The 26,160-nt window shown below is 41.9% G+C and overlaps 1 protein-coding gene across 1 annotated transcript in view; it reads left to right on the top strand.

Moving 5' to 3' along the window:
• The window catches only part of LOC143809222 (uncharacterized), a 119,140-nt gene that overhangs the window by 45,289 nt on the left and 47,691 nt on the right, over positions 1–26,160 (top strand). The window contains exons 3-5 of the mRNA XM_077292341.1: positions 11,572–13,203; positions 13,671–13,770; positions 23,704–23,855. Coding sequence (XP_077148456.1) covers positions 11,572–13,203; positions 13,671–13,770; positions 23,704–23,855 — 1,884 coding nt within the window. The remainder of the gene's footprint in view (positions 1–11,571; positions 13,204–13,670; positions 13,771–23,703; positions 23,856–26,160) is intronic.

Raw genomic sequence — 26,160 nt, 5'->3', positions numbered from 1 at the left:
AGGTGACTATTGAAAGTGCGGGGGCCTGAGCGACGGAGAGGTGAGTAAGTGATTTTTTTTTTTATCGCAGCAAATGGGGCAAGTGTCTGTATGGAGCATCTATGGGGCCATAACGTTCCTGCAGCACTATATGGGGCCATAACATTCCTGCGGCACTATATGGGGCCATAACATTCATGCAGCACTATATGGGGCCATAATATTCCTGCGGCACTATATGGGGCCATAACATTCCTGCAGCACTATATGGGGCCATAACATTCCTGAAGCACTATATGGGGCCATAACATTCCTGCAGCACTATATGGGGCCATAACATTCCTGCAGCACTATATGGGGCCATAACATTCCTGCAGCACTATATGGGGCCATAACATTCCTGCGGCACTATATGGGGCCATAACGTTCCTGCAGCACTATATGGGGCCATAACATTCCTGCGGCACTATATGGGGCCTTAACATTCCTGCAGCACTATATGGGGCCATATCATTCCTGCAGCACTATATGGGGCCATAACATTCCTGCAGCACTATATGGGGCCATAACATTCCTGCAGCACTATATGGGGCCATAATGTTTCTGCAGCACTGTATGGGGCCATAACGTTTCTGCAGCACTATATGGGGCCATAACATTCCTGCAGCACTATATGGGGCCATAACATTCCTGCAGCACTATATGGGGCCATAATGTTTCTGCAGCACTATATGGGGCCATAACGTTTCTGCAGCACTATATGGGGCCATAACGTTTCTGCTGCACTATATGGGGCTATAACGTTTCTGCAGCACTATATAGGGGCATAATGTTTGTGCAGCACTATATGGGGCAAGTGTCTGTATGGGGCCATAAATAATGTTTGTAGGGCACTACGGCATATGGGGCAAGTGTCTGTATGGAGCATCTTATAGGGCCATAACGTTTGTGCAGCAATATAAGGGGCAAATATCTTTATAGAGCATCTTATGGGGCCATAATCAGCATTTGTGCAGCATTATATTGGGCAAATGTGTCTATGGAGCATCTTATGGGGCCTTTATTAACCTTTATGCAGGATTATATGGGGCATATTTTAATATGGAACATCTTATGGGGCCATAATGAACAGTATGGAGCATTATATGGGGCTCCTGATTCAATATGGATATTCAAAGACACTTAACCTACTGATGTCTCAATTAATTTTACTTTTATTGGTATCTATTATTACTTTTGACATTTACCGGTAGCTGCTGCATTTTCCCCCCTAGGCTTATACTCGAGTCAAAAAGTTTTCCCATTTTTTTGTGGCAAAATTAGGGGGGTCGGCTTATACTCGGGTCGGCTTATACTCGAGTATATACGGTAAGCAGTTCTTCTTTGTTTGATGGTTTGTGACTATCCATCATCCTCTTGGTTACATTCCAGAGGTTTTCAATGGGGTTCAGGTCTGGAGATTGGGCTTCCCATGACAGGAGTTTGATTTGCTAGTCTCTTAATTTTTGCCAGAGCTGTGTATATATATATATATATATATATATATATATATATGTAATACATGCTGACTCTTGACAAATGTTCAAGGGGCTCTCAGAAAACAAGGAGACCACCAAAATTCCAGGTACAGCTATCTGGTCCCCTGAAACTACCAGTGCCATCTTAACAGCATTTTGGGCGTCCGGACAAACCTGGAGCCCCTACAACAACCACTCACAGGAATAAAAAGTAAATGCTCTTTAATATTAAACACACATTTATTTTATTGGCACTTCAACAAAACTGAAGTGCAAAGAGGGGAAAAGGGAGGGCACCACACAATAATAGGCATATACTTGAGGCCAGTAAAAAATTAAGACTGAGAGAATGAAAGCAAAAAGCTGCAGACCATATCCACAGAGATCACCTATATTAAGTCAATATTTTATTGGGTACAAAAAAAGGAAACCGACAAAACACACATAAAAACATTTAAAAAGTCATTAAATGACATAAAATTATATTAAAATGCCCACAATAGAATCGCAGCCCTCAATCACGTGACCGAACAAATGTCTTGTGTGCAAAAATATATACAGAGATATATAAATGTTGATAAAAATATGGTCAGCACACCAGAGAACAGGACCTGCCAAGAAGATTGATATACAGTATATCTATAGATAATGAGTGAATGTACAGATGCACCAAGCAACCAGGGGGACACAGAAAAAGAGAATATCATCATAGTAGTGTGTGCTTACAGAGAGGTTTATATACTTTTGTCATTGACTTCAATCTGATCATTTTTTGCACCTTTGGTGCTTCGTCATGATATGTGTTAATCATCTCACATATGGCTGAAGACTTTTTCTATGATGATATTCTCTTTTTCTGTGTCTCCCTGGTTGTCTTGGTGCATCTGCACATTCACTCATTATCTATAGATATTTATCAATGTTCTCGGCAGGTCCTGTTCTCTGGTGTGCTGACCATATTTTTTATTAACATTTATATATCTCTGTATATATTTTTGCAGACAAGACTTTTCTTCAGTCACGTGATTGAGGGTTGCGACTCTATTGCGAGCATTTTTGTATAATGTCATTTGTCATTTTATGACTTTTTAAATGTTTTTATGTGTGTTTTTTTGGTTTCCTTTTTTAGTACCCAATAAAATATCGAATTAATATAGGTGATCTCTGGGGATATGGTCTGCAGCTTTTTGCTTTCATTCTCTCACTTCAACAAAACTGGTGATAAAATATTATAAACATGCTCTGAAGCAGCAACTAACTGACATGATAAACATCTGAATAATACACAAAGCTTGAAAACACAATAATACTTGTATTTGCTGCATTTCTTTTCAGAGAATGGCTTCTTTTATTGGCTTGAGGTCAATGGCCTTCACACTGCCATTTTCCATGCACTTGAGTGAAAGCCAGTTCATATGATGCTGTTCCATTGGGCTACGAAGCAGATTTTGTATAAGTTTCCGTTTTTAAAAAGAACTTTCTGCAGTGCAGTGGGTCACCATCATGCACATCAACAATCTGAGTGCAATTTCAACATTCGAGGATACAGACTTCAAATTGTCCAAAATTAATTTTCGGTACGGTGCAGGGAGAGTCTCACAATCTTCTTCAAGAGCCATGTAGAGCGTGAGATGCTCACATTCATTTAAAAGGTCATAATAATTCAGGTCTTTGGGATACATATTAGTCAGGTGCTCACACTTTATCTTTAGTGCATCATAAGCTATGGCTTTCAATTTACTGAAGAAAGAAAACAGACTTCCAGTTTGTGAATAAGACTCTGCACATTTCGCCAGTTCAAAGCTTAGAGTGTCCAGAATAGGGAGGAAGGTTTCCGCCTTGAACTTTTCAGTTTTGTTGAGAGGTAGCTCTTCTTCTGCTGATACATGACTCTCATATCTACTGAAACACACAATTTGCTTTCGTTCCCGTTTTTTCCCATCACATTAATCTGTCCCCGGACACATATTTGACTTTCAATTCATAGCCACTAAACTTGTCTCTAGTTTCCTGAAGATAGGTTTTCATAGACCGAAGAATATTTGTGGCAATACGGATGTTCCCATTCTTTGATTGTAGGGCTTGCTTGTTTTGTTCATTCTTTCTAGCATGTCATGCCAAAGAATTGTGAAAAAGATTTTTTCCAGGTTTTCCATTTTTTTTGCTCAATCCTTCTACCTCTCACCTTGTATTCCCTCGCTGTTCATTGTCAAGCGATAAAGACTTCAGTGCATGTTTTATTTCATGGACAGCACCAAAATGTGCTGACCATCGAGTGTCAGACACTTGACCCCAAAATCTTTTCCTAAAGATTATTTCTATACATTCCAGCCATAAGTAGAACCAGCATAAAATGAATACAGATGCTGAACAAAGTCACAGAATTTTCCAGTCTGTAGACAGCACTCTGCTGCTTTTACTCCCACCAAGGTCAGGCTGTGTCCAGCACAACGAACAACGATGGCAAACTCATTAACTTGATGTCTCTGTGCTTGCAATCCAGTATATGATCCTGACATATTTGAGGCCTTATTGTAGGACTTACCACCGCAGTTTTATAGTGGAATTTTATTCTCAATAATAAAATCCACAAGTGTCTGTTAGATCTTTTGCTCCATGAGACAAGGTGACTATGATCATCAGAGTGGAGGATGGATGAAGCTGGAATCTTATTTGACCTCTTTCAGCTGGGATAAAAATCTCTTCTTTCTTGGGTTATATTTTGTCGTTTTAAGGGTGAAGGATGCAGCGCACTATTAGGTCACCGGCATGGACAATGCTCAGCTAAACGTGGTCATTCTTTTAGTGTAACATTGTCCGAAAGTTTAGTTACCCTTTAACATGCACAGATTAGCAGGTGTCCCTGTGCTTCGGGGCCCTCAGCCCTATGCGCTGAGAAAGCCCAGAGCACTACAGAATCTGACCGGGAAGGAACACTGTGTCCAGACTCAAGATGAAAGGTCAGCACTGGAGCAGTTCATTATGCCCAAAGCTGTAATTGTGTCAGTCGCTGATACCCATAACTCACGCTTGAAATTGTCTGATGAATGTTTAGCATTTACATAGGGCCGAGACTCAACTCTGAGTGAAATATCACACAGACATAACAGACTGGACCTGCTCGGTGACACGTACAATTCAGGGCAATTCATCGCCCCTCTACTCTCTTCTCAATTTCCTCTAAATGCGGCTGGTTTTGAGACTTTCCTCTCAGGGGTAAATCTCCAATCTTTTCTCTCGGGGGTCCTGTAGTCTCTCCTCAGATACCCTCATATCTCTCCCAACTGTCCATGCTGTAGCTCCCTCTATATTCCAGATGTTTTTCAGTGGTGGTCTGGGCTTTCTAGGCATGCTCAGTCCAATCGGTGACATACACAATCCAGCAATACATTTTATCAAACCTTTCTATCAGTAATCTGTGTTTGTTGCCTATATCAACCAATCAGAGCTCAGTTTTAATTTCTAACACTGCTCATGAAAAATGGAGCACAAGCTCTGATTGGTTGCTATTAGCAGCACAGACCGATTTGCTATTACATAGTTTTGATTGAGGCCAATCGCTCTACATATACAACTGTCAAGGCAGAAGCCATGACGATACGTTCACAAGTGACATTTTACTGCTTTTTTTTCCTGTGGCTATTATTTACAAATTAAAAGCTGCTTGTCAGAAATCTCATGCACGCAACTGTTTTTTTTCTGCAGCATGACAATTCTTTCAGCTTTTTTTCACCATAGAACGCAATGAGAAAATTGAGGTAGTAAGCTGGAATAACAATGATTAAATCAGATTAAAAATGGGGAGACTGAAAGAAATGGCGGAGCCACTATAAAGGCTCAAGGCTGCTGCTGACCCACAGCTAAGATAACATCAGAAATGGAGTAAAGGGTTAATTTTGCGCTGCCGGTATTAATGATGGAAGAAGAGGAATCCAGTATTCTGGTATCCAGGAATGCAGTTTGTTAGTCAACGGATTTCCAAGTTACAAATCTCTTCATCCGGACAAACCACAGTGTTGAATACAACAAAACAATGCAGGTATAACTAGACAGGACATTCAACCTAAGGGCGCGTAGGTGAACGGACCTCGATGTCATGTGATCAGAGACATAGACTTTCTGTACATTGTACATGTACATTGACTTTATTTAAACAAATTTTATATCTATACTGACCCTCACTTCAGCACCAGTTTCTTGTTAATGTATAGAAATTATAACATTCAATTGAAAATTGTGTAAAGATAAAATAAAATGAAAGAGATACGAACTGGTCTCTCAGTGATCATCATTACCATAGGACCAAGGGCGACATCATGAGCCACTCGTAATGTGGTAGAAAAAAAGAAAGAAGAGGAAGAAAAAAGAATTTGAAGGACTGTCGGAGAAACAAAAGAAAAAAAATATATATACATATGCTGGGTGTAGAGGGAGTCATGTATTCAGCATAGGCTGTGGTGCAATAAATAGAATAGAAAATATATTATTAATCTATAGTGTGTGACATACAATAAAAAAGAATAAAGGATAAAAATATGTAAAAAATGTATAAAATAAAAAAACACTTTAGTGTAATATTGATATGAAATTATTTTTATATTTACATATAATGTTAATAAATTAAGTTCACCAAGGAATGTCTACTAAAAGTGTGGATTTTAATGCATGAGGTCTATAGGTCAGAAATATCTTGCAAAACACACAAAGCTTTGACAAAGAACAACCATGTTCGAAATGTGCCACTTTTTGGCCATCCTGCCTTGGACTTTTTAATTTTTATTAAATAAAATTGGTCTATCTGACTTTTACCAGAAGTTGGAACAATTTCTACTTTTTTTTTTCTACAAAACACAGGAGTTTATGATGAGAAAGTAAATGCCCGGTCAGCAGAGTCCACTGACAAGTGTGGGAAATACAGTACTTTAGCATAAGTAAGTCAGAGACAGAAAGGCTTATCTGGCTGAAGAAACTAGGTCAGCCATCAGAAAGAAGGAAGCAGAACAGTTCATGTAAGAAGTCACAGAAGGTAAGGTTCCTGGCTGAGCAATGTTAAGAAGATGTCACTTGAAGTAGTAAATACTGAGTCCATTTTACATTATTTTACTTCTTTCCAAGATGTAGTAACTTTCAATAGAGATGGGCGAACTCCTAGATATTCGGGTCCAGAGGGTTCGGCCAAAGAGTTACAAAAAGTTCGGGTTCAGGTACCAGCACAGTACCTGGACCCCATTCACTTGAATGGGGGGCCTGAACATTTTGTGTTTCTTGCACTGTAATGTGCAATATAGCGCGGCAAACATCGCTTCTGATTGGCGATGAAATCATCCCTGCAGGTCAGAGAGCCGCGGTTCCCACACTGTCAAAAGAAAAACTCTCACAGTGCTAGCGGGAATCTCACTGAGGTCACAGCAGTTCAGCCCGGCTAGGAACAGAGCCTCAGTGGCCAGACGTAACCTCAATGACATCACCACCAGTCACTGAAGCTGCGCTCACAGGCACTCAGTCACCAGTGGTGCTAAGCCTGGACGGTCCATCTTGGCACTGTCCAGGTTAAAAACTGTTTATCCCTCAGACATGGATTACGGTGTGGGACAGAACGACAGACAAGTATATTGTTGGTTTTTTAATTTTATTTTATTACAGGAAAACGAGGGCTTCGGTGGAATTAGGCGAAGTCGTAAGTATGGTTTAATTAACATTAAAGGAGTCTGTCTTTCTTTCAATTAAAGGACTTTATTCTGGCTGTGTCTTTATTTGCCATATAACTATGGGATTAGTAATGGATTGGTGTCTTAGTGTCTATAGACAGACACCTCTCCATTACTAAGCCGTCGGTTTGATGTCACCTGACAATACAAAGGTGACATCAACAACACAAATATTAACCCACACATGCCACCGCTACAGGGCAAGTGGCAGGAACCTTGCAAAGCGCCTGAATTGGCGCATCTGATAGATGTGCCTTTTCTGATAAGCTGCAGGCTGATATTTTTAGGCAGGGGAGGGCCTGTATCCATGGCCCCTTACCAGCCTGAGAATACCAGCCCCCAGCTGTCTGCTTTAGTAAGGTTGGTTGTCAAAAATGAGGGAATCCCACGCCTTTTTTAAAAATTATTTATTTAAATAATTAAAAAATTCGGCGTGGAGACCCCTCTATTCTTGATAACTAGCCTTGCTGAAGCTGACAGCTGAGGGTTGTAGCCCCCAGCTGTGAGTTTTGTCTGGTCGGTTAGCAAAAATACAGGGGAACCCTCACTGTTTAAAAAAAAAAAAAAATTATTTACATCACAGGAGTGGCTAATGAGTACTCCCATCTGTAACACCTCAGGTGGCCGGTTGTTACAGTGATGTTGCCTTCCTTTCGGGGAGGGCGATATCATGCGTGGAGGCAATGGAGTTCTATTTATCAGGTAAGGCACCCACATGCAACACATTCCAAATCCAGGCCAGAAGGGGGAGCTCAGGACCCGGATTCAGGGGAGCTTCCTTAGACTTTATGTATCCTGGCCTGGAGGAGGAGCTAGTTAGTCTCCAGGAGGGATAGAGAGAGAGGAAGGACATCTTGAACAGACAGAGAGGCCTAGCAGCCACGTGGGAGCTGCAGCCAATGGAAAGAGAGATAACTCGAAGGGTTGTATGTGGTGGAGCTACAGATGAAAGGAGCACAGGAGTGGAAAAGGGCTCAGAGGGGAACTGTCACCGGGCACCCTCAGAGCCAGAGCGCAGAAACCGGGCACCAGGAGCCCGAGGCTTTAGTGGGACTCTAGGACACTTAGCAGAACTGGATGGCAAAGATCTTTATGTGATTGGCCCACACCACACCTGAGACGCAGCAGCACTTGAAGAGCCCAGGGCATGATAGAGTCCCTCTTAAATGGCTCAAGCTGCCCATCATGCAGGTACCTGTTCTAGGACAGGGGAAAGAGGACTTGCCAGTAAGCTTCAGGCAGCAGGGACCTCATACAACAGCGCAAGGAGGAAAGGTTCATGGACCTCAACTGGGAAAGGGATCCTCTATTGCCTCCAAGCCAGCCGGACCACAGCTACACCTGTACCTGGTACTCTGGACTGAGATGCACTACTACCATCAGTAAACCAGGTAAAGACTTTACAACTTGTGTCCTCCACTTATTTGTCGGCATACAACATCCTTGCCACACACCTTGGGAGCCCTGGGGACCCTACTTCACCTATGGGAAGCATCGCCATCCAGCCATAATACCATCACCCCAGAGGACCCCTTTAAGCGGCATCAGTCCTTACTGACCGAGAACCACAGATGGCATCACAAACAATGGACTTTATTCACAACATCCCTTAAAAAACCGTTAATTGGGTGCCCAGGGCCATGGACTGGGTCGCAGCCACCGTGACATCCCCTTAAAGTACCGGACCCGGTGCCGAGTACCCCACGGCCCTGGCGGGCGCCTCATATCCGCCGCTCCTGCTCTCACTGTTATTAATGGCAGCAGGTGTCAGATGATGGGATCAGTAGTCCTATCAGCTGACACCAGTTAAAGGGCCACTGTCACCCCCCCCCCAGCCTTTATAAACTAAAAGAGCCACCTTGTGCAGCAGTAATGCTGCAGTCTAACAAGGTGGCTCTTTTAGTTTTTGATTCATTTATTACCTCAAAAAAGCGTTTTAAAAATTGGCCACACATACCAGATATTATGCCAAGAGGCGGTCCGAATCGTCCTCTATCAATCCCCTAACTGCCGTCACTCTTCTCTTCAGGGGCGATGGTACCCGCCCCCTGAGCGCTGTTATCTTCTGAAATCCGGCGCCTGCGCTGTGCGTGCCTGCCTGGGGCCTGCGCAGTGTTCATTGTTAGTGAGGCCACACTGTTGCTGAATCCTACGCACAGTGCGGGGCTGGGGTTCCTGGGAAGGCGGGGGAGCTGGGGAGCGTCTAAACAGCGCAGTGCACATGCCCAGGAACCCCAGCCCCGCACTGTGCATAATGAATAACAGTGCCGGGTGGGGGATTCCGCAACAGTGTGGCCGCACTGACAATGAACACTGCGCAGGCCCCAGGCAGGCACGCACAGCGCAGGCGCCGGATTTCAGAAGATAACAGCGCTCAGGGGGCGGGTACCATCGCCCCTGAAGAGAAGAGTGACGGCAGTTGGGAGCTTCATAGAGGACGATTCGGACCGCCTCCTGGCATAATATCTGGTATGTGTGGCCAATTTTTTAAACGCTTTTTTGAGGTAATAAATGAATCAAAAACTAAAAGAGCCACCTTGTTAGACTGCAGCATTACTGCTGCACAAGGTGGCTCTTTTAGTATATAATGACTCTGGGGGGGGGTGACAGTGGTCCTTTAAACTTTATTCCTCCGATCACAGCTGAGCGCTCATGCGGTCTTTTGACAGTGTGGAAATTGCAGCTCTCTGACTGCTGCTGATGATTTCATCACCGATCAAAACTGGTGTTTTCTGCACTGCCATGCACATGACAGAGCGACAAACACACGGTGTTCAGGCAGCCGAACCTGAACAGTAACACGGACTTCCTTGTGAAGTCTGTGTTCGATGTCCATGCCCGAACAGTAGGTGTTTGGTACAGACGCCGAACTTTACTGTTCGGATTCGCCCATCTTCAACTTTCAAGCCTTCTTAAGCCTTTCTGTCTCTGACCTTCTTATGCTAATCTATTTCCCACACTTGTCAGTGAACTCTGCTGACCTCGTATTTACTTTCTCATCATAGACCCCAGTATAAAGCTTCGCTCCTGTGTTTTACAAGCTATTTCTGACCCACACACCTGACACATGAAACTCCGCACCCTCCCTACACACTACCTGGTGAACTTAATTTATTAACACTATAGATATAAATATAAAAATAATTTCAATATCATGCAGAAAACATTTTTTATTTTATTTTATTCATTTTTACATTTTTATCCTTTATTCATTTCTGTCACACACTATAGAGTAATATTATCGATTATAGTCTATTTATTGCACCACAGCCTACGCTGAATATGTGACTCCCTCTATACCCAGCATATATATTTTTTCTTTTTTCTTTTGTCTCTCCAACAGACCTTTGGATCCTTTTTTATTCCTCTTCTTTTGTTTTTTTCTACCACTTTATGAGCTGCTCACGATGTCGCCCTTGGTCCTATGGTAATAAGGATCATTCGGAGACCAGTTTGTATCCAAAAATTTCATTTTATTTTATCCTTACGCAATTTTCAGTTGAATGTTTTAATTTCCATACATCAACAAGAATAAAGACTTTTTATATTTGTCAATCACAACGTATTTTGCTAAATTTCTTTAAGGTTCTTTCACATTTTACTCTTTTTTAAGCCATGTGCCGTCTCTGATCACATGACATCCGGTGTCCGTCACCTACACGCCCCTCAGCTTGAATGTCTTGTGTAGTTATACTGCATTGTTTCTTTTGTATTGCGCACTGTGGTTTGTCATGATGAATAAATTTGTATCTTGGAAATGAGTTGACTATTAAACCGCATTCCTGGATACCCGTCCTCTTCTTTCATCATGAATACCGTCAGCGCAGGATTAACCCATTCATTCCAGTTGTGATGTTACTGTAGACAAATGATACATAGAAACAGCACCAAAAAACGCAGCAAGAAAAAAAGCAGAAACGCACCAAATACAGCAGTAATAATGCAGCAAACTTGCTTTTCATAAGCAGATTCTTTACTATTAAGAGAGCAAGTTTTGCTTGCAGAAAAAAAACGCAGCAAAAATGCAACATGTGAGCATAGCCAAACAGTACATCATTATCATATCTATATATACTATATATTATTGTATCTATATATTGTATTGTGTATACATATATTTATATGTATACACAACACAATAAACGCTTCACAGCTGCTACATTTATATTCTCCAGACATGTTACCCCTCTTACGTGTTACATCTTGATAATAAGGTTTCACGCAGAGATAAGTGTGAATGATTTCAGTAACTTGTGGTGATAATGATAACATCAATAACAGATCTTGTATTTGCAGGTGGTTTTGTGAACTGGTTGAGCAGCATAATTCCTCTAACATACCGTTCTTTGTCACGCTTTTTCTTTTAGGAATTCAGAAAAAATTCAGTCCCGATCCTTTGGTTTTAACGCTCTGCATGACGGTGTCGGCTCTCTGGAGCAATTCTGGCATTTTACAGATCTTGGTAGATAACAGGATCGTTTCAGCTTCGGATCAGTTTTGTGAAGCCGTATTTCCTGGTTTGCTTGCCATTTCCTGCGCTTTTCTTATCATAGGATGTGTCGGGACTCTTCACAATCAAGGGCCCATACCTATTATGGCCTTTGCGCTAGGCATGGCAAACCTCCATGTTCTCGCTATGTGTAATGAACCAACGCTTGGTCCATCAGGTATTGGATGTAACTTTATGATTGTGACAGTCGTAAGTTTGTATCTTGTGGCTTTAAGATTTTGGAATATCTTGAGAAAAAAAGCTGTTCAGCCGGTTAAGAATTGTGTCCATTCCAAAAACCATTTCTTGAGAAACCATCTGATTGCGACAGGGATTATGGCCAATATGGTGTCATCGAGTGTCATCTGTGGAAAGCTTGTGGGAACTACTAAGATTCTACTTCTTGGCCATGCCCATTGGATGTTCACGTCAGCAATGTACCAACTCATAGTCTCTGTGGCTTCATTTTGTGCCTGTGACATATGGAATGCAGCTTTCTTTAGCTTTTCGTCCATTCTGAAGTTTGCAGAAGGATATTCATTATTAAATCAGCCCAGCTTGTCGAATGACCCATTGCTTCCTCTCCCATTCGTGGTTGTGTTTGCAGTCATTTTTGCCATTTTAGCTTGCATGATGTCTCTGAAAAACCTTTACTTTGGCATCTATACATTACTTTTTGCTGTTTACTGCGCTTCTTTAACCCTTCCAAGTGGCATTGACCATATTGCCCCACAAGTGATTAATTTAATTATCTTCATAGCTTCAGGCTTTTACATGTTTCTTAGGCTTTATTTATCAAAGGCAGAATTCCAGACTTCCCAAAGGCACGGTCTAATTGAAATAATGAATTCCTGCCTTCGATTTCTTAATCTTAAGCAGAGGAAAACCTCGTTTTGTTGCTATTCTGATGGCTATAGATTTAAGGAGGTGGATGCTATTGGCCATGCATTTAACACCCTTGCAGCTTTTTCTATCATTATTGAAACACGAGCGGCCTTCATTTTGGTCATCGTGGTTGGAATCATGGTTCTCATAGCTGGCTTACTGTCGGCTTCTTCTGGTAAAACCTTGGAGAGCAGTGCCTTGATCTTTTATGGAATCTGGTGGATAACGTTTGGGACGGTGAGATATTTCTGTTTACATGTGACAGTGAAGACGTTTTATGTAGCACTGGGGATAATAAGCTTTTTAGTGTTACACGGCTTTATCACGGTTTGCATGATTATGCTAAACAAAGTTTGGTTCATAAACTCTTTAACTTTTGAGGTTTTTCTAATAATTATTTTACTGAAAATGCTGGCTTTTCTAAAATGGGAATGGACTGTTGCTTTCGGTGTCCTATTTGGTGTTGTGAGCTTCTACTGCTTTGTGGCTTCCATACTTAATGGGACTGTGGAGACGCCCCATCTGCCTTGGGGTGAACCCTTTCTACCAAATCCACTGCTACATCAAGGTCGTATGCCGTGCACACTTCCTCCTAAGAAAATCTCATCTATAGAGAAAATAGTAGGTGAGTGTGTATAAGGAAAATACATATTTATTCCACTTAAAGAGGACCCGTCATCATGTCAAGAGTGGACAGATTTTGCTCTTACTCTATTCCTGCTGATCTCCCGAGTATTTTTTTTCTGGAGATATGGGCCTTTTTAGTTAGTCATAGACTTCACGAAGGGGTGTGGCACACAGGAATTCCTGTGGGTGGGTCCTTAGTCTGCTTTGCATAATTACTCTATAAGCCACGCCTCCTTAATAATGGCCACAAAAATTAGCCCTAAATAATGAGGTCCATATCTCTGGAACCATATGACAGATTTAAAAAAAGCAGAATATATAGGGCAGCAACGGGAATAAAATATGATCCAAAACTGGCCACTTTTCACCTGATAATAGTTCCCTTTTAAATACCTAGTATTATCAAGGTTGATGAAAATGCTCCCTGAGGAATGACATTTAACAAACTCTTTCCTCATTTTTTAGACATCATGAATGGTGGAGGCATATGTGTTATTCCAGCAGATGAGGGATATGTTATTGCTTCAGCTTGTCAATTTCCAGATGCCGTACATAACGTCTCCAAGTAAGTAGAGCGTATGGCTTTGTTTCCTTTGATTTAGAGATACTTGAATATATTCGAATGGAATTGAATTTTACTTGGAAAAAAATCAATACTCAAAAATTCGTATTCTACAGATTTTGTTCCCTATAATTTCACTAAATCGTAGAAGGTTGGCAAACAAATAAATAAAAAATGATTACCTCAGATGTCTGGCCGTCCAGGCTTCTGACTGCTTGCAACCTGGTACTCCATGCCTTCTGCTATTGCATCTCCAGATTCCTCGCGCTATGCTGGGACTTCCGGCCAAGACCAGACCTCGACGGTTGTTGCGCGTTGTAAGGTTGTAACGTACATCATAGCATCGTGATGCCACATCATACATCATGTCGGCACAGTGCACTGGGACATTCGAGGCCTGGTCGCTGCCTGTAGTCCCAATCTAGAGTGAAGACACTGGACATGCAGAGAAGAACTGTGGAGGACTGTGAGCAGCATGGGTGACCAGACAGGTGAGCAGTGAGGCGAGTGGGATCTGTAGGCACACAAGAGCACATCAAGGAACATTGAATATGTTGTGAATAACTGAATTTCCGCAGGATTTGGCGAATTGGAACTTTGTCAGATCTGGTCAGCCTTACCATCAATATAAAACTGTGCTTGCTATGGCTAACATTTCTGTCTCTAATGGAAAAATAGGGGATGTAGAAGTTGCCCTGGAGACTAGAAGTGACTTGGGCACAAAAGTTAACACTATTTTTATAATTTACAGAAAGTGTAATTTAGTTTCTGAAATAAGAATTCAGATCTAAACAACATGAAATCTGAGACTGCTAGTATAATAATGTTTGGAGAACAAAAAAAATAAATGGTGTTATACTGCCTCCACCTGGAAATACACGTTTACTTCGCATTCAATATCATATGGTATGTTGTAATTCTAATATTCATTGGATTACTGTATGACGTAGAGAGGTTGCACTGAGACCTGGAGCTAGGAGGGCTAAATAGTCTCCCAGTCCCACATCGGAAACCTGCACTATGAATGATACAAGATAGTTTTGGGGTCCTGTTTCAAGGTGTTTCAGGTTGTGCCTCTGGTATTTGGAAAGGGATATAACAATTATATCTGCTCGAGAACCAAGGAGAAAGATACATTATTATTCTTATCACCAGCTGATTACTATCAAGACCTTATGTCACAAAAAGGAGAGCCCAGTAGTTGCATGGAAACAACAAGCACCCCAACCAAGCTAGATTTCTTCTCCTTTATGCTTCTTGACACAGAGGAACAAATTGCAGCTGCAGATCCCTCCTCTCTCACCGGACTTGTCTTGAAGTGACCAAATGGTCATGCAGCATTGTACTAATCGGATAAAAGATAGCATTCATATAATCACATGAGAGCATCCAGTTGTCATACCAACCCCTTAAACGTGGCCAATTTCACTTTTTGTGTTTTTGTTTTTGCCTTCCCTTCCCAGGGCCATAACTATTTTATTTTTTTCATCCAGAACATCATATCAGGGCTTTCTTTTTATCCCTTTTACCCCTGAGTCTCTTTTTACCTTCATGACTAGGTCAAATTTTACTATTCTGACCAGTGTTTCTTTATGTGGTAATAACTCTGGAACGCTTCAACGGATCCCTATGATTCTGACAATGTTTATTCGTGACAAATTTAGCTTTGTATTAGTGGTAAAGTTAGGACTATATTTTATACATTTATTTGTGAAAATATCGGAATTTTGGTAAGAAAAATTAAATCCTCAGATTTTAATTTTTATGCCCTTAAACCAGGATACTTAATACACTATAGTTAATAACATGTCCCACATGTCTACTTTACATTAGCATCATTTTTTAAACATATTTTTTCTTGTATTAAGTTACAAGTGTTAAAAGTTGACCAGTGATTTCTCATTTTTCAAACATAATTTACAAAATCAATTTTTTTACGGACCACCTCACATTTGAAGTGACACAAAATTCCCATAATTGACACCATTCTACAAACTGCACCTCTTAATGTCCTCAAAATCACATTCAAGTAATGTATTAACCCTTCAGGTGCTTCACAGGAATTAAAGCAATGTGGAAGAAAAGATGAAAATTTTACTTTTTCCCACAAAAATGTTGCTTTTACCCCAAATGTTGCTTTTTCACAAGGGTAACAAAAGGATATCGATCATACAATTAATTGTGTAATTTATCCTCAGTACACCGATATCCCATATATGGTGGAAAATTACTGTTTAGGTACACGGCAGGGCTAGGAAAGAAAAGAATAATATAATAAAGACATCCCACAATGGACAAAAATGCTTGATCTCTCACACATACTAGTATAGTGTCAAAGAGGTAACCATATAAGAGATCAATTAAAACAGTCAAGGACACTCCAAAAGCACGTTAGACGAACCAGAGAATAACATACGGAGTATAAGTCCCATTTTGAAAAGGTAAAAAATACACGTTTTTATTCATATAACAACTACAGAGTTTGAAAACAATAAATAATCACAGATATAATATAGACAGCAAGGGAACTTACAGAAAACACTGAAATAATCACAGCAGTGACGGCCCCAATGACTTACTGATAATATTCCATCCTAAAGTGCTAATAGTGCATGTTTAAGGTAGAGGAGCATCTCAAACCGGGTGACTAACAGTCAGATTCCATCAAACCCACAGTGGGGTACCGCTTACCCAATCGACATGTGTTATACTAAACCCGGTTCAACAGCTCTTACCCATTCATCAGGTACAAAGGGGTCACCGCCGCAGGGGGCTTGCTGTCTATATTATATCTGTGATTATTTATTGTTTTCAAACTCTGTAGTTGATTGTTCTATGAATAAAAACGTGTATTTTTTACCTTTTCAAAATCGGACTTATACTCCGTGTGTTTATCTGTGGTTCGTCTAGGAAAGAAAAGAGCATCATTTGAGTTTTGGAATGGCTAGAATAGATAGCTGACACCATGTTTCATTTGTAGAGCCCTGATGTGCTTAAACAATGGAAACCACTCACAAGTGACCCCATTTTATAAAATGTACCCCTCAAGGAATTTATATAGATGTACGGTGAGCACCTTAAACCCACAGATGCTTCACAGAATTTTATAACTTTGAGCCGTGAAAATGAAAATCACATTTTGCCCACAAAAATTTTGCTTTAGACTCAATTTTTTATTTTCACAAGGGTAGCATTAGAAAATGGACAGGAAATTGTGAGGAGCAAAATCTTCTGAGAACGTCAATAACCCACATGTGGAGAAAAACTACTGTTTGGCTCATGGCAGGGCTTGGAAGGGAAGGAGCACCATTTGAATTTTGGAGGAGGGCTGGAACACATAGTGGATGTTATGTCTTTAGCAGAGCCGCTGATGTGCCTAAACAGTGGAAACCCCCCTCAAGTGACCACATTTTGGATACTATACTCCTCAAGACATTTATCTAAAAGTGTGGTGAGCATCTTGGTGTCACGCTGCTGCAATGCAGGTGCAAGGTGCAAGCTCCACTAGATGGCTATAGAGTGGAAGGAAGGCTGCACCTAGACAAAGCAGGCCTGTCGCGCAGCAGCGAGGCTACCACTAGGGCGCAGCAGGAAAGTCAAACAAGTCAGGTAGATATAGTCAGTAGCGCAGTACCAAAGGAATAGACAAAACACAGAGTCAGAGACAAGCCAAAAGGTCAGTAACAGTCAGGAGCTGATAAGTCAAAGACAGAAGGCAGAAGCAGGTCAGGATACAAGCCAAGTCAAAACCAGGGAGTAGACACGCAAAAGGGAAACACTAGAGTAACCTTCCTGCTGCTAATTGTACCTTTGGTAAACAATTCATTGGACCCCAAGAGTCCAAGGTAAACAGTTGCTGGATCCGTGATCCCTTCCAGTGAGCAGGCAGCTCGAATCCTCTGGAAAACACTCTCACTAGCAGCAGTGTCCCTGATTTAATGCACTGCTGAGCCTCTGAGCAGAAGCACACTTCTACTCGTTATACGAAAACCAATCAGTCTTTCAGTTTATCATGGACTCTTGAAGTCTCTGTGCTCTAGCGACTGATACCCTGCCTCATGCAGCTTGTCCTGGCAGGGAGAGCATGCTCCTCTCCTCTGCCTGCAGACCTCCATGTTGCTACCTCCTATATCTTCACTTCTCTGCACTTGGCAACCTCTCAGAAGCATCTCCTCCCCCTGAGGGATCGTGCACACTTCCTGGTTCAAGTAAAAGTGCACAATCTCCCAGTAAGGGATCGGGTAAAATGGATGGATGCAGTTATAACAGCAGAGATCTTAGCCCTCACCACAGCTGGCAATACAGATAAATTATATTACACAGGCAGGCATTTTGTGGCGCTACAGACACAGGCACCACAACAACAGTCCCGAGTTCTATTACAATTCCCTCACGCATTTCTCCTCCCGGTTTCCTCTTCGGGCCATAGGGACAGTATGTTACAGGGATGTCTGCAGGACATCTGGTACAAGCTCATGCTGCCAGAACTATGTGTACTCCACATGCTTCCAGCCCACTGCAACTTGAACCTGAACTTCACACAAACTCACATTTTCTCTAACTCAAACTGACTGAACTAGAGAATGCTTACCCTTTTTGCTTGATCCACCCCTTCCCACCTTGCGCTGGTCCCAAACATTTAACTATATCCTACACTATCTCTATACTGTACACCATTAAGGCCTTCCACTGCCTATCTGCCCTAATGTTCCTATCTACCACTGAGCAGTAAACTATGTTTTATACTGTCCCTACCCCTGAGCTGAGTATACCAGGTTACCTTAGGCATTACCAATACAGTACTCACCGAGCAGCATTAGTACCTGTAATACTCTATGAATTTTACGTTACATTTTACACATTTCCCATTATACAATAAAACGCACTAAAACCCAAGTCAATAGTCACACTACAATTGTTGTCTTCAGGGGCAGGTACATGACAGACCTTGTCACACTCTGACATCTGCATGCGAACATTTCTGATGCCTTCAGTGATAGTGATCTCTGCTCCTTTTCCCCGGACGCTAATGTAGAGATTGTCAGAGACATTTAGTAGCATAACAGTCGCAGGCATAGCTCAACTCCATCTGTGGCTGTTAGGGGCAGATACAGGATAGGACACGCGCTGGGCTTTCCTGCTCTACACACCCGCTCCTGACTTGTAGCGTACATGTATTGGGAGGTTGGGAAGGGGTCATTCCAGCAGAGTGTTATCTGGTCACCTCACCGTGGTTTATTGCTTTCTTCGTTTTAATACAGCACTTTACAGATTATTGGAAGGATAAGTGCAAAATGAAACATAAAGCAAAAACATGAAGCATCTTTGATTTATGATGAATTTGGCACAAAATTGGCAAGAGCAAAAAGAAAGACAAGACAAAAAGCTACTTAATAATACAACCTAAATTTGTAAATAAGTTGACTAAAAAGAAAGAAGGAAAGAAAGAAAGAAAGAAAGAAAGAAAGAAAGAAAGAAAGAAAGAAAGAAAGAAGACCTCTCACAGGGTTGGATCACAAACTGTTCCAACCTAAGCTCTTCCTATGTACTGTATGTAATGTGAACGGACACTTATATAAGAATCCTGTACTTCATCCATAAGCCCAATCGGTTGTACTTGTTGAAGCCTTTGGAGAACTTTGTTGGTAATTTACAATTTTTTCTGATTTTAAATTCATTTAAATGCAAAGCGTGAGACATAATTGTGAAGACTGAAGGATATCTGTGTGGCAAAAGCTACAAGAGATACAACTCTTTTCTGACATGTATGTAAGTGAAGAGCATCTGAGAATTATTACCAAGCAAGTACTAGATTAGCATAATTGTAGCATCTATAGGGGATTCTGAGCTAAAAGCTGCAGTGAAGATTTACATATGAATAGACTGCACAGTGTGAACTCATTATAGTTCTGTTAGACACTTTACTGAGAAGTAAGAAAGAAGGACACCTACTGTGCAACAATCAAAAGACCAAGGAGTGCAGTAGATGTGAGAAGTGCAGAGCAATGAGTTTCTGTAGAGCAGAGAAACATATATGTCATATATGATGTAAAAGGCTTGTCCGGCATTAGGGTACAAGTCTGCAGTCAGTCTGTGTGACTGCAGACTTATGAATCTTCTCAGTGCACTTACTGCCCACTGTGAGGATTCCCCGGTATAGGCGCTGGGAGTCGGGCGGTCCTGTGACTGTAAGTATATGATTTGCATGCTTCCAGCAACCTTATGAGAAGAAGTGTCTGACCACACTATATACATTTGCATTGAGCATGGCTGCTCACATCTAGACAGCACATGACCGCATGTATGGGACTTGCATACTTGTGGTCACGCACCCGCCACTCCTGGCACCAACACCGGTGAATCCTCACAGCTAGCTGTCTTGTACTGTAAGGGCTCGCTCACACGAGCGTGTATATCAGACGAGTGCTATCCGATATTTTATTGGATAGCACTCAGACCAATATTATTCTGTGGCGCAGTGCAGATTAGCGCGAATCTGATCACACTCACCCATCCAGGTCAAAGAGTGCATGTACAGCATCAGACTGTACTCGGATGACTCACACAATGGAGATGACGGAGAAATGTTGTTCTCCATTTTCTCCTCACCTGTGTTACGATTCTCTTATCACAGAAATTACACGGTGCTGACACTCTGCTCAAGCTTTAATCATACGTTAAGGCTTCTGTGACCATATCCTAAGGCAGTGAGTGCAGATTTGTACCCTATGGCCAGACAACTTCATTGAGATGTGGCCTCTTTACTAGGCTAATTCTAAAGATGTTTTTACACATGTGATTTCATCCTACAAATATTTCTCCCTTTTTCTAAATGCAAGAAAACCTGAACTCAGCCAAGCATTTGTATGTATTCAACTGGAAATAGGGAGAATGCCGCTGCCAGAAACCAGGAGGCTGAATGGGAAGCTCGTCAAACTTTAGTCTGATGTCTATATAGCGATAAGATGTTAAATAAGGGCATGGAAGTGTAATGAAGGTGCCTGGATGCAACAAGCAGAGATCACGAGGCGGGAAACAGTCAAGGATTGAAATTATTCTATTTATATACAGCAGTAACTTTAAACAATTAGTGTTAGTAGCGATGCAAATCAACAGAAGAAAGAATAACAATAAGTTTAGAAGAACCAAAAAATTATTTCACTATTTAATGTTATTGTTCTTTTCACATAAGTTCTCTCTCGAACCTTTGGTCCTAGTGTGGGACACTGGGTTTTCCCGCTAGGCCGCAAGTCTCTTTTTGACGTAGTCTATCAAAGCCTATTGAGCCACCCAGGAACCAACCAGCCTCCTCCCAAACTGTAATCCTAGTCCCTGCTGACCCCACTACTGTAGATGATAGCTGGAAGTGACGGCCCTGTTCACTAGCTCTGTTTCTCGGTAACTCGCCCGTCACATTCTCCTCACAGATTTTCTCGGCTTCACCGTTGGCAGTAGTCTTATGCTTGGGGCAGAGAGGATTAGGACTCGGCTCTTGACAGGCGACGTCAGGTTTTAGAGGCTTGACCAGCGCAGGTTGCAGATCCTGGCTCTGACCAACGTAGGCGGTACTTGGAAGTCTCCTGCGGGGGGCAATCTGGACCTTGCCAAGTGGTCACCAGCACCTGGATGGCACAGACTTCATGCTGAGGCCTGACACACTGGTCTCAGCGATGTCTCTGGAGCACATATGCTCACTCTCTTCCCTGGTGCCAATTCTCCTCATAGTCTGGCAAGAAGGGCTTTTAAATCAGGGACGTCCTTTCTGTGGGTCACCTGATCCAATCAAGCACATGAAGCCACTCCCCCTGCAAATCTTCCAGCACAATTTGGTTCCACTTGATTTTGGCTGTCCAGCAGATGGCAGTCTCTCCTCACTAATGGCACCTCCTGCAGGAATTCTCCAGAGATATCACAGCTTCTTATTACATACTAGAAATAGGTGATGAAATTAATATCTCTGTATGCTTAGTGGTGCTGAAAGGAGCAGTGGACATGTCTTACACCGTTTGCACTTTCCAACATACCATATTTTTCGGATTATAAAAACGCACCCCAAATTTTGAGGAGAAAAATAAGAAAAAAATATTTTTTAATAAAATGGTGGTGCTTCTTATAATCCTTGCATCTTATTGCTTACCGGGGGTGGTAGCTGCGGTGATGCGGGGTCCCAGGGTCGCTGCTGGAGGAGGCAGTTGTGGGGTGATGCTGCAGGCAGGGATGAGGGGGGACTCCCATGTGTGGCACACTGCTGCTGGGGTCTTGTGCTGCTGCAGGGATCATGTGCTGCTGCTGGGCGTCTCCGGGTGCCCAGCGGTTGCTGGCCGGTACTGCGGGTGTCTCTGGTGCCCAACGGTGCTACATGGTTGTCTTCCACGGTTCCATGTGCGGTGGTCTCCGGGAATATGGCCATTGCCGGGGGTGGCACATGCACAGGTGGTGATCTCGGGACCAAGATCTCGAGAGATGAGATTTCAGCGCAGAGATCTTGGTCCCAAGATCACCATCCGTGCATGCGCCTCCCCCATATTCCTGGAGACCACCGCACATGGAACCGTTGAAGTTCTGGGGCTATGGCCTGTCCAAAATGTCGACAGGGCCCGGGTAGTGCCGGACACCCACGCAGCACCGCTGGGCACTGGAGACACCCGCACCACCGGCCAGCAACCGCCGGACCCCCTGTATGTCACTTGCGCAGGCGCAGTTCATGGCCTTGCTCCACTAACTGTGCCTTGCGCAAGTGATATTGCCGCGGTGCCTTTTTGGATTCGGGGACAGCGGCCGGAAATCCCAACTGGCGATTGTTATATAGGATGCTACAAATATGAGCAGTTTGATTTTTTTTTTTTGCAATGTTGGATAACAGAGAATCGCATAAAATATCTTTTGATTTGCATATTTAACTGTTACCATTATCTTAAGCCTTTGCACAGCGGTGTACCACTAATAGCAGCAGACCACGTGGTGGTGTCGGGCCCCTTCCCACTCAGCATCACACTTTCAACTGTATCTGCGTCCTGGAGGCAGATACAGTTGAAAGCAATGATGGAAAAGGGAGCATCAATTGACTCCCCCTCCTTCATCATTCTCCCTGTGTGCCTGTCGTCTCATTAATACTGTGCTGTGCGGAAATCCAGAACACACTCAGCAGAGACCAGCACAGCAGGGGAATGGGGAGAGGCAAGTGGAGGACATTATACTCTTTGCAGGGCTATGTGGAGGCCATTGTACTGTTTGGAGGGCTATGTAGGGGGCCATTAAACTGTTTGGAGGGTTGTGTGGGGTCCATCATACTCCATACTCTGTGGATGGGTGTGGTGGCCATTATACTGAATGTAGGGATATCAAATTGTATGGAGGACTGTGTCAGGGCCATTATATTGTGTGGGAGGACCTTACTACTGTGTACGGTGCTTTTCATATTGTGTGGGGAACTGTGGGAGCATCATAGTGTGTTTGGGTAACTGTGGGGGCATCATAGTGTGTTGGGGTCACTGTGGGGGCATCATAGTGTGTTGGGGTCACTGTGGGGGTATCATACTTTGAAGGGTACTGTAGTACCATCATACTGTGACTGTGATGGCACTGTGCACAAATTCACTGCGGTGGTATCATATTGTGTTTTGGGGGCACTTTTGTTGGCATCACACTTTATGGGGGCCATTAAAGAGATATTTTAGTGCCTGGAAATTCTAATAGGCTTCAATAGGAGCAAAACTATTTTGTAGGGGCTGAAAAGTTGCGAGATATGCTCTTGTGTGACTCCATCAAATATCATTTGACAAATTTAGGCATCTGCTATGGGGCCCCATGATTTCTATGTAAGCCCCTGCCTTTGCATGTATGAAAAACGAATAAAGTTTTAATGTTTATGCAGTAATACAAATATAAATACATAAGCAAGAAATATTAACTGCAAACAACATACTTTTATTGCAGAATACGCATGGAAAATATAGAAAATGAGACCTCTGTCTTTATTACCAGTTTAGCACAACTGCATCCTATAAAGAATTTATTCAGCAAATTGATGTGGGACTTTATTGAGGCCTTATGGCCGAATCCTGTTGGTTTTGTTTTGCCTAAAATAGGTAAGTTGTTTCCTACTTGATACTAACAATGGTGGTCCAATCGTATCATATTGACAAAGGAAATAAAGTCCGTCAGCTCACCATAGCTGGTGCTCGGCTACTTTTCTTAGCAGATTTCCACCAGGAGTCTACAAATGCCAACACCTTGTTCTGTATAAACAGATAATCTTTTAGTTGTTCACCAACACGTTAAAAACAATGGCATGACCAGTATGGAGAGAAAAACATGACAGAGACTGATGCGCTTCTGATCATACCATCCTTAATCTTATTCTACATGAACTATCAGTCCATATAGTCCATTTGTGAACTTTTAGTATAGTATATTGCACAGAGAAAAAATCTTTACAGCACTCACCATGGATTAGTTATTTTATTTCTTCATACACAAAGCAACACTTCAATCTTCATAGTCTTTACTAGGCTTGAAAGTCGAAACATCGACAATGTTTTTCTTTCCATAGTTGATAGAAGACTATGCAGGTCAAAAAGTGACTTTGTGACAACAGAAATATCACAGAATGGGAGAGAAATTGTCGTAAAAGCTAGTGATGCATCCAAGTCTATATAGAAGATTTACATGAACTACTAGTCAAATCTGTCTAGGAAATGGAGAGAATAACCCAAAGTGCCAGGACTTGTTAAATGATGAGCGGCTATTCTTGTGTGAGGCCAACATGGGTTCATACTCATAAATTACGCTAACATTTTGATTAATAATGTTTTGGGTGGAACTTGAGACTTCCATGTTTGTACGTTTTGGTAATTGTAAGAATATATATATAAATTTTGGGGATTTAATTACTTCTAAGAATAATAAGACCAAGTATGATGAGGGTTTAAAGCACCACTCTGGCATTTTTAATTTAATTTCACTGCTGGAGTGGTATCACTAATGTCTGTTCCCGACTTGTAGTACAATACTTAAGTAGCTGTTGTCTTCTGCTCTCCCCAGTGCCGCTCTAGTCTTGCGCCGCCATCTTGTGACCTCAGCTCCTGACTCACCACACGTCAGAGGTAACAGTCACAAGCTCTCAGTGTAAGTCTATGAGACTCGTTCTGACTCTCATAGACTTACATTAAGAAGTGACCTATGGCTCGCCGAGCAAACATTGGAGAGATGTGGTAGGTCACAGCCTGCAGAAGAAGGCAGAAGCGGTATTGAGAACAGCAGAACATGGTGACTAGTACTACAGGCAGGGAACATACATTAGTGATACCACTCTAGATGTGATACTAAAAAAAACGCTGAGTGGTGCTTTAAAAAGAATCTGTCATCCGGATTTTTATCCCCAAATTGATGGAATTTATAGCAAGGTCTTTTAATGCTCAATAAATCCTTACATTTTTTGTAGAAATAATTTTGCTGTGTTAGAGAAATTCATATTTGAACTTGTATGTTAATGATTTTCTAGTGCAGTAAGAGAGCGCTGCACTCACAGCTCTCCTGCTCACTGTTTTCCATCAGTCTCTCATTGACAAGTCACTATTGCTTTCAGTCATGAGATATCTTTGGCATTATTTAGTGTGTTTGTGTTAAAGAGATTGAAAGGTGTTAGATACAGTTCTAGGAGACATTAGAGTGTTAAACACATATTTTCAGGGCCATTGGAGTATTTGCAATTTGATTTTTTGTTTCTAGAAGTTTGCCGAACTTGACAAATTTGCGCCCAACAGGGAGCAGCGGAAGCAGGACAGGTGAGGTGTGAAGAAGGTAAAAAGAATCCAGGAAAATGATGGCCCAACGGTCATAATTTGTCTCTATTTTAGCGTATGGAATTGTGGAAAAAAAGTATTCTGGTAAATCAGATTTTTTGTGAAATTCTTAGAAAATTCTATTAGCTTCAAACTGATTTTTCCATCTGTAATCAGGAGTCATAGTACTATATGATTGCACCGGCTATTAATTTAGGGTTTAGAATCTTTTTAACGTTATTGTTTTTCAGTTAAATTAGATAGTTGTTTTGAGGTATAGGCTTTACTCTTTTCTCCTTAAGAAAATATGCTTTATTGTTTTAAGTAATATGTAATAGATTTGAGAAATTTCAACATTTATCAATATATAAATAGGAGTTGCTTGCAAAGGTGCTTTCCATGCTTCAGCTAAAGTTCTGCAGTTTCTCAATGTGACTGCAATTTGCTGGCTCCTGACAGTGTACAATGGTCACTGTGTCTGGATCCTCCTCTATTGTTGGATGGACCATTTGTTAGGCGTGAGTAGCAGGACACAGGTACATCGATCTTATTGCTGTGTTTAGTAGAGATTTGCTTGCAGGTCAGTTTAAGTGCACTAATTTCACCTGGA

Source organism: Ranitomeya variabilis, chromosome 2 (assembly GCF_051348905.1).
Source record: "Ranitomeya variabilis isolate aRanVar5 chromosome 2, aRanVar5.hap1, whole genome shotgun sequence".
NCBI classification, from domain to species: Eukaryota; Metazoa; Chordata; class Amphibia; order Anura; family Dendrobatidae; genus Ranitomeya; species Ranitomeya variabilis.
Note: the sequence above shows the minus strand (reverse complement) of the source record. Positions and strands in the feature narration are given on the sequence as shown.